At 38.7% G+C, this 9,822-nt stretch overlaps 1 protein-coding gene across 1 annotated transcript; it reads left to right on the forward strand.

Annotated features, from left to right (window-relative positions):
* The first annotated feature begins 18 nt into the window (after positions 1-18).
* pms2 (PMS1 homolog 2, mismatch repair system component) lies at positions 19-7,682 on the forward strand. Its single transcript, XM_088323635.1, has 15 exons — positions 19-628; positions 695-837; positions 921-1,007; positions 1,084-1,186; positions 1,251-1,434; positions 2,492-2,659; positions 2,723-2,820; positions 2,881-2,980; positions 3,040-3,124; positions 3,762-3,911; positions 3,981-4,716; positions 5,801-5,968; positions 7,044-7,144; positions 7,218-7,387; positions 7,457-7,682. Exons 1-15 carry the CDS (start codon positions 615-617, stop codon positions 7,598-7,600), a joined length of 2,451 nt encoding a protein of 816 aa, XP_088179761.1. The 5' UTR covers positions 19-614; the 3' UTR covers positions 7,601-7,682.
* The last annotated feature ends 2,140 nt before the right edge of the window (positions 7,683-9,822 follow it).

Consider the following 9,822-nt stretch of genomic DNA (forward strand, 5'->3'; position numbering starts at 1 on the left):
TCCATCGAGCTTCTCCTGCATTAAGGCGTTTAATCTAAATATAATGTATTTATATGTGTGAAACGGAGTGTAGTGTGCATTTACAAAATATGAAGGAATACCCTGTCGCAAAAGTTCGTAATTCATTCTGTGAAGTTTTTGTTGTTGTGTTTATTGATACTATTGTCATTTAACAATCAATATTAAATGTACCGGTACTTCTAATACGCAGCAGTGACCCTATCATCCCTTTACGTCATCAATATGCGTCGGAGTATGATTTGAGAGCGCTTTTTGTTTGTTTACAACTTCAATGTTAACGTTGATTTGACTCTTTTATTTTAGAAAATAGTATTAAATTAAAAGTTCACAACGAGGACAACCATTCACATTAGTGACACTGCAACATTTACGTCAACACTGCGCCCCGGTATGGTCAGATAGCGCTCTTTTTTTGTTTTGAAATTAAAACTTCAGTTTATTTTTTTGTTATAACTTAATTAATAACTCTTTTATTTATTTAGAGTTAACAACTTCATAAAACACTCTAAAAGTTGACAATGGGTGCAAAACCTCACCCTCTGCGTTCTATTAAGTATTAAAACCTAACCAGACAGTGTCGCATTTTCTGCAAGATGAATGACTCTTGGTATGATGATTTTTTTAATTGTATTTTATTGGAAAGTGGACTTATTTCTAATGGGCTGTTCTTTAGTACCCTGGAACCAGCAGGAGCAATCAAGGCTATTGATAAGCATTCAGTGCATCAAATCTGCTCAGGGCAGGTGGTGCTGACCTTGGCCACCGCTGTTAAAGAACTGGTGGAAAACAGCATTGATGCCGGTGCTACAAATATTGGTATTAGAAGGTTTAGATAATCCCACACGTTAAATTTCTGCAGACAATTACAAATATCAACTGAAGTTGACCAAATGTTCCAGATATCAAGCTGAAAGAGCACGGTATAGAACTGGTAGAAGTCTCTGACAATGGAAAAGGAGTTGAGGAGGCCAACTTTGAAGGGTTGAGTGAGTACCCGTGATCTTTTTGACACTTAAGTTGTCATGAAAATGTTTGAATGATGGAATGGCATTTGTTCCTCAGCGTTAAAACATCACACTTCTAAATTGAGGGATTTCTCTGATCTCATCCACGTGGAGACGTTTGGCTTCAGAGGAGAAGCCCTCAGCTCTTTATGCGCGCTCAGGTAGAGTAATCCAACCAAATTTGAAGAGCCTTACTCAGCAGTTACTTTGCCATCCTCCAAGCAGTGACCTTAGTGTGGTGACGTGTCATGAGTCCAGCCCTGTGGGGACAAAACTGATCTTTGACCACAAGGGCCAATTGCTTCAGCGGCTACCTCACCCACGGCAGCAAGGCACCACAGTCAGCCTACAGCAACTCTTCCTAACTTTGCCAGTCAGACACAAGGAGTTCCAGCGCAATATTAAGAAGGCCAGTTGAGTTTTTGTTCTACGTAAACATTCAAATACTGTAGACCCCAGCCTTAGGACGTTTTCACTTTCAGGCAGGGATTTTCAAATTATAAGAGGGCCAAATGAAAAAATTGAGTGACAAGTCGATGGTTGGACTGATCTAATATTTACAATTTATTTAAAAATGGCGCTTAAACCTAATTGGACCTACTAAAAACCTAACATCTATATTCCAATGTAATCAGATTGGAAGAAGAGAAACTAATATTTGCTTCCGGCTCTGTCAGTTATCTTTTATTTTCTAACAGTCACAAAAGATAAATTCCCTTTATATAAATATCTTCATGCCATTAACATTAAATGAAATAAGCCGGTATTTTTCGTGCACCAACAATAGCTTAAATTTTCTGTTTTTGTAAAAGTGGGCTTAACTTCACATGAAAAATGAATGACATTTTTTAATCTTTCACTTAACATAATTTTATTTTATATATAATTAGATTGATATATAATACAATAAAGTGAAACATTTTAAAAACAACACTTTCTTCAATAAAACGTAACATACAGTAAAAAAACACTTCCTTGTGTATGATACAATAGATAGAAAAGAAGAGTTTAATTGGCATTTTATGTTATTAACAATAAAGAATAACTTGAATTCTGAATCAAGATTGTCTGAGGGGCCTTAGAAAACTTTGTAGAATAATTGTTTTTTGGCCACTCTTCACTGCATTTTACCCACTATACAACATCTACAGCAAATTATTTTGTTTGCCCAAATTTAAACTTTGCGGAGTTCGTGTGTAAGACATCACTAAAATACCGATCTGCTATTGCTTGAAGTCATATAAAATGCTGGTCTGTTATTGGTTTGCGTCACAGCATCATTTAAATCATGTTATTAGCTGAACTACCTCCCAACGTTCTTAAGTTTTCCCATATGTTTCTCTCCTCGCTATAGGTCAATTTTACCTCGCAATCCCCACCTCAGAATGCATTAATACTGTATCCCGAGGGTCTACTGTATGGATGTAAATCTGCCAAAGTGGAATATTAACCGACATTTCCTGTAGGAGTTCACCAAAATGGTGCAGGTGTTGCAGTCCTACGGCATTGTCTCCACCGGAGTGCGCATTACCTGCTCCAACCAAAGTGGACAAGGAAAGCGCAACACAGTTCTGAGCACGAGTGGGAGCCAAAATTTGAGAGACAACATCGGAGCCATATTCGGGCCCAAACAGGTAAAAAAGAGAGAATTGGTCAAAAATGTAAGTCAGACTTATTAAACTTTTTTTTTTCTCTAGCTACAGAACCTTATCCCCTTTCAGCACGTGCCTCCCAACGAGAAAATCTTAGAAGAATATGGTCTTGAAAATGCAGAAATTCCCCAAAAGCTCTTTAAGTAAGTCATATTTTTTTCTTCATTGGCTTTTTGCGTTATAACAATTAGACATATTTGCAGCATCACCGGCTTTGTGTCACAAGCGGACCACGGCGTGGGAAGAAGTGCCACGGACAGACAATTCTTTTTTATAAACAAGCGACCGTGTGATCCCCAAAAGGTGTGTCATAAAGAAGACAGTTTTTTTTTGTCTGAACCTGAATTTGATTCTTTCTACAGGTGATCAAACTTGTGAATGAAGTCTATCATATGTACAACAGACATCAGTATCCGTTTGTTGCCTTGAACATAGAAGTTGACTCGGGTAAGAATGTCACTTGGTTCCTGCTTTTTCATTTCATTGGGGATTTTGGCTCCCCAGCACATTTTATGTTGTTTAATGACTTTGATTTTGAAAAGGTTCTAATCTTTCTGCGGTACAGTAACATTATTAAGCAGTTATAGAATTTTCTCCTACTGTCTTTGATTACTTCTTAGCGTACATTGTTTACAACGAGATTAGACGTGGCATTCTAGGATAAACATGTTATAAAATGTCCTCCAGAGTGGGCAGACAGAAGCCTATGTTTTTTCTGGGCACTGTTGATGACTCTGTTAGTTTCTCCACCCAGCATACTACACTGTGATGCTGTATGCCATGTGCAGGTGTTTTCAAGTACAGGCAAGGTCCTGGTTTGTCCTCCAGACTGGGCAGAGATCAGCTAATGATTTATCTGGGCTGTTTTGATGACTCTGTGAGGTTCTCTGTTGGCTGCTGTGCACCGAGCATACCACAGAATAACGCTGTATGCCACATGTGGGTGCTTTCAAGATCATGAACGGTTCTGGTTTGTCCTCCAGAATGGGCAGAGGGCAGTTCATCGTTTTCTGGGCTGTGTTAATACATTTTTCAGGTTCGAGTGCACTTTCAAATCGCTTACATGAAAATTGTTTTTCTTCAGCTTGCGTGGATGTAAACGTCACTCCGGACAAGCGGCAGATTTTCCTTCAGGAGGAAAAAGTCTTGCTGGCTGTTTTAAAGTCCTGTCTCATCAGGATGTTTGAGGCAGGCGTCAATAAAATCGGTCTGAATACTTTCATCTCCAGCAACGGTAGGATGACGTCGTATTATAAAGAAACTTTAGAACTACTCATCTGTCAACATTGATCTTATTTTGCAGCGACTACATCTGAGAAACTTGAGGAGAACGTGTCAGAATCTGGAGAATTGATCAAGAGCCCAAAGTTATCCCTGAATTTAGCTAATTTGCAAGCTGCTTTTTCAAGTCACCGAAATTCCAGTTGGAAAAATACTCAAAACCGCCCCGCACAAAAAACTCTAAAGTCCTTTTTTCAGGAAACTGGGAATACCACTACTTGCCATGCAGGTGGAAAATCTCCTGGAGAACTCACACAGAGCTTCAAAGGAAGATCTACTATGAAGACTTCTGTTTTGGACGGGTTCAGGTATGGCAAAGGGGAAACTTGTTTGAAAAATGACACAAGTTTGGATGTAAATTCATCCCTGCCAAATCACAACTGTGATCCACACTCGCCTGTTTCGGACTCAGAAGAACCAAACATGAAAAAAGAAATCCCGACTGAAAAAAAGATCCAAATCCACAAAGTTCTCCACAAGGAAGCGGAACCAACCACTCACTACGAGTGCAGCTCTACGAGTCCTGATTTGAAAAGGGCAAGGAAAGACAATCCAGGTTGTGCAGTGGACGCTCCAGTCAGTTTACAGAGAAGGGCAATTCCGCTGCAGTTCTCCTTGCAAGAACTGAGCGGAAAGATTAAAAAGTTACGCAACCAAAAGCAAAAAATCAGGCGGGAGCTTCAATGCCGACGCTTCAGGGCCAAAATCGAGCCAGGGGAAAGCCAGCGGGCAGAGGAAGAGCTGAAAAAAGAGATCAGGTAGGATAACATTTTTTTTCACACTTAAATACACTTTTTTTTCTTTCTTCACCCAGAAAATCAATTCAGTCAAGACTGCGTTGTTAATGTCACTGGTGTTGTAACAAACTGTTTCAATATTAATTTAATCAGTCAATATTGGATTTCATGTCAATCCCCCGGCAGGACAGAAGATAAATTTACATCAATATTTTTGAAAGCACTGATATTAATATTTGGCCTTCAATGTGTCAGCAACAATGAGAAAATGCTTATCATTATTTTTAAGAGTAAATTGCATTGAATATGACCACAAAAATATTATTATTAAATTATTATTCAAGCATTAACATTGCCCTTTCACACTCGTGATTAATCAATAGGTTAAAAAAATAAGCAATATAAAAATATTTATAAATGAGATTTACCTTATTTTTGTGGTGAAATGTTTTGTCTTTAACAATTATCCTCTTTCATGGCAATTAATAAACGTATTAAAGCATTTGGGAGGAAGTTAGTCTTTTTATAATGATGAATCAATTAAAAAAATGATTTATTATGCACATTAAAAAATGAAACAAGAAAAAACAAACTCATCGGCTATCTTACTTATAAAGGGACATTGTGTATTATTCAGTGCTTCTTAGATATTGAAAAAAACTTTACTCATTAAAAAAGCAATATTGAATTTAAAAAGGGAGCACAAAACACAGGAACTATCATATTAGTGTGCAAAAGGGTGTGGGTCAAGAAATTGGAATTTATTTTACATAAAATGAGGCTTACTTAGAGAGAACTGACATAATCGTCTGCCATCTTACTAATACTGGTATCCCTCCCCCCAAAATGTCTTTTTTTTCTTCCTTTTTTTCCTCTTTCTTTCGTCTTTCGTCTTTCTTTTTTACTTTTACTTTTTTTATTCTAGTCCAATAATGAAAAGAAAAAGGCTATGTTTTGGTCACTTTGATTCTCCACAGTTTGTATTATTCCTTGTTTTTGAGCACTTGTTTTCGGTGGCATTACACTATACAGCAACATCTAGTGGTTAAACGTTACGCACTGTCCCTTTAGAATGAGTTTTAATTGGGCTTCTGGCACCCGACAGCAAAGACATGTTTAAAGAAATGGAGATCGTGGGCCAGTTTAACCTGGGCTTCATCATTACCAAACTCGACTCGGACATCTTCATGATCGACCAGCACGCCACGGATGAGAAATACAACTTTGAGATGCTGCAGCAACACAACGTGCTCCAAGGACAAAAATTGATCGCGTAAGTAGCCAATCAACACAAAAATAGTAGACATGTTGGATAAAGTGACCCTGCCTTGTGACATGTTCACTTTAGCTTGTTTAATATAAGTTGGTTTTTTTCAGCCCCCTCTTTACGGTATTTTCCACACTAAATGAGGTCAGCAACAAAAAATGTAAGAGTCCAAAAATGTTTTGTCTTAAGATGCCTGTCTGCTATATAAAATCTGCATATAATATGCTGGCTTACCTATTGGTTTATGCTGTTGGCAGAATTAACTCCCACAATTCCTTCCTATCTCTTCAAGTTCAGAATCTCATGTGCTTTGTAAACTTTGCGAGTCGGTGATACAATACTTTTGTTTTTGTATGGAATTTATTCGCTATTGGTCCTAAACCTGCAGTAATGCTAAAGAAAGATGCAAGAAGATAATAACCATATAAACAAAGCTTGCAATTTTGAAAAAATACAAAGACAGCACATGAATAGCTGCTCTCTCTAAGTTGCGATTAAAGGAGGTGATTAAAGCACCAGTCTTTTAAAGACATGACAATCCTCACTAAATAGAAGTTTTAAAATAAGTCTCACTTTTAATGTCTCATCCCAAACCCATCCCCCTTATGCATTCACCTGCTAACTCCACTTGACCAGCTTAAGTTACGACACCCCAAAATGAATGGCCTTTATTGTCATTACACAAGTAGAATAAAAAGGAAGGCTTCTCTTTTCAGTGCAAATAAAATAAACTAGAATGGTAAAAATGTGCAAAAGGATAAAATGCTCAAAAACAAAACAATATATAGGATGTTTAATATATAAGTTCTATCAAAATGTCGTTTTTTTCTTTACATGTATATTTACAATGCCGTTTCATCCTACACACGTATATTACACATTCATACTTACTATATATTATTTTGTCATTTTAAAGGTTTTATCTGAAGTATCAGGGTTTCGGATTACCTAATTAGCATAGGTCTCTATTCTCCGCCATTCGACAATTTCACCTCACAATCCCCACCTCATAACAAATTCATGTCGTATTCCTGGGGTCTATTGTAAAGGGAACCAGTTGTATCTGTTCTTTCTTTTTAAGCCCACAAAAACTTCACTTGACCGCTGTCAACGAGAATGTACTCATGGAGAACGTGGACATTTTTCAGAAGAATGGATTCGAATTTCAGATCGATGAAGATGGTATGAGTCTGAACATTTTTATTTTTCAACATGAAAGAAAATTAAACAATAATTTTACTTAATGTGGATGTAGGTCAAGTGATGGAGAGGGTGAAGCTGGTATCTCTTCCCACGAGTAAGAACTGGACCTTCGGCCCCTCGGACATAGAGGAGTTGATTTTTATGCTGAGCGACAGTCCGGGTGTCATGTGTCGCCCCTCGCGGGTCCGGCAGATGTTTGCCTCCAGAGCTTGTCGGAAATCAGTGCGTTCACAAGTTATTCCCAAAAAAATAGCACGACATGATGGTGGATTCACCCGTATTCTTCCACAGGTGATGATCGGCACGGCACTGAGTAGGAGCGAGATGAAGAAGCTGGTGGCTCACATGGGCGAGATCGAGCAGCCTTGGAACTGTCCTCACGGAAGGCCCACCATGAGACACCTCCTCAACCTGGATATTATCACACAAGACTGATCAAGAATGAGAGAAATCCTGCTAGGAGATGGTTCTACAGATATAAATCGAAGTAAAAAAAAAACGACCTAGTGACTATTTTCTATTTTTTACTCAAGTTGGTTTCTAGAAAATGTTTTACAATAACACAATGTTGATTTTTTTTTTTTTTTACACGAATAAAGAATGTGTAAGAGTTGTGTTTTACCATGCTGTACTTTATTTACATTCTGTAGATAGAATAGGTATTTGGGTGCTTTGAGGAGAGTGATGAGCAACAAGAGTATGAGTATGGATGTTAAGAGAGGACTGTATGAGAGTGTGATTGTGCAGACTGTGTTGTATGGTGCAGCGACTTAGAGCCTGAACGCAGATTTAAGAAGGAAATTAAATGTTTTTGAGATGAAGTGTTTGAGGCACATGTTAGGAGTGACAAGATTGGATAGATTGAGAAATAAAATTGTGGAACTGTGCAAGCGTGTGGATAAGAGAGTATTCGGTTGGTTTGGACACATAGAGAGGATGGATGAGGAGTGAATGTTGAAGAGGATCTACAGAGCAGAAGTAAATGGAAGGAGACCAAGAGGAAGGCCGCGATTGACGTGGATGGATGGTGTTATAAGTGCACTGCAGGAAAGAGGTCTAAATATAGTGGAAGCTAGAGCTCTTGTTGGTGATAGGAATGAGTGGAGAGTTGTAGTAAAAGGATAGTGGGATGTTTGGACGTGTTTTAAGGGATGGGCAGGGCACCTGTATGATGCGGCAGGGGTAAACCAGTGAAACTGTCGGGCCCTGCTTTTGAACAGAAAAGTGTGTTGTGTCACCCTGACCCGAGTGAGACGACCGCTTTCTCGTGTCCCGTTTCATCTGGAGGGACGAAAGCATGACCGACTTGGGTGCCGAGGTGCTTAACTTGTTTGGGCATTGGGGTTGGCCATGGTCCAACAATTTTTGTGTGTGGTTTTTGCTACTTTTTCCCTTTTTTTATTTTCTTTGTTTTTGTCCGTGTTTGTCTTGCTGTCGGTCACCCCTCTCGAGGGATATGACCAAGATAGATCGATAGATATAGAATAGAATTGTCTTCCTTGTCTTAACAACGTAATGGACATTGTTTTCAACGGTATTAGTCAGGGCACTCCAGGATGAACATGTGATAAAATACTTTAGAGGTGGGGTGCGGCACTTACAAAATACTTGAGGCTGCAATCACAACTGTAACCCAGGAGATGACAACAGAGAAACACATAATTTGTATGCATTTCTAAGACTGGGTTGGAATAAACTTTTTGAGGGGGTTTGTTCCGCCCCGAACAGGCCTGGCAAAAGCAGGTGCAATGGAAAATCAAAGCATAGGAGCTTTTTGAATTCGGTGGACATATTAAACGCATACTTACTAGAAGAAATATTCAACTTCTTACAGATACTTCAAACTAGGCACCCCACCTTCAGAGAAAGAAACAGGACAGAAAAAGAATAGTTGGGAAATATTTCCAAGGTAGTGGTTTTAGTGGCCTATGTTGTAAGCGCATTAAAAAATATAATAAGAGTAAGAATATACAATTTGAATATACGTTTTTCTTTTTCAAAAGTTTGTGATTTCATTACGGCAGAGTGGTTAGCGCGTGTGTGGCACAATTCTGAGGTCATGTGATCAAACCTCCTGTGTGGAGTTTGCATGTTTTACCCGTGCTCGTGTGGGTTTCCTTTGGGCTCTCCGGTTTACTCCCACATTCCAAAAACATGCGTTTCAGGTTAATTGGCGGGTCCAAATTGTCCCTAGGGGTGAATGAGCAAGTGACTTGTCGGTCTCTGTGTGCCCCGCGAATGGCTGGTAACCAGTTCTGGTCATCCCCTGCCCACTGCCCGGATATAGCTGAGATGGGCTCCAGCACCCCAGCCACCCTACTGAGGATAAGCGGTGAAGATAATGGATGGATGTTCTCATTAATGTCAGAATAGGGTTTTTAAAATTCCCTATCAGTGGCAATCATGAAAACGAGCAAACTTTCAACTAATATCGAAATTTTCGGTTTTCTCAGATATCATATCTTTTTTCCATACAACTGTGGTTATGTATTTGTTCTTTATTGTATTTGTCAGCAAAGTATTATTAACATACACTACTAATGTTGTTTTTGTTGTTGTTTCTTTAAATTGCCGTATTTAATGACTTTCACGTCCTGGTAAAATAAACGATTAACATTAAACTCAAGCGTCTTCTGTTGCTATGGAAACGAGTTGTT

The sequence above is a fragment of the Urocampus carinirostris genome, chromosome 19, assembly GCF_059441175.1.
Source record: "Urocampus carinirostris isolate Australia breed hairy pipefish chromosome 19, RoL_Ucar_1.0, whole genome shotgun sequence".
NCBI lineage: Eukaryota > Metazoa > Chordata > Actinopteri > Syngnathiformes > Syngnathidae > Urocampus > Urocampus carinirostris.

What these genes read in the sequence shown, in the direction of transcription:
- pms2 (XM_088323635.1), top strand. An exon ending in GACCGTGTGATCCCCAAAAG is followed by an intron (nt 2,981 to 3,039) that starts GTGTGTCATAAA and finishes TTCTTTCTACAG; the next exon opens with GTGATCAAACTTGTGAATGA. An exon ending in GAACATAGAAGTTGACTCGG is followed by an intron (nt 3,125 to 3,761) that starts GTAAGAATGTCA and finishes GTTTTTCTTCAG; the next exon opens with CTTGCGTGGATGTAAACGTC.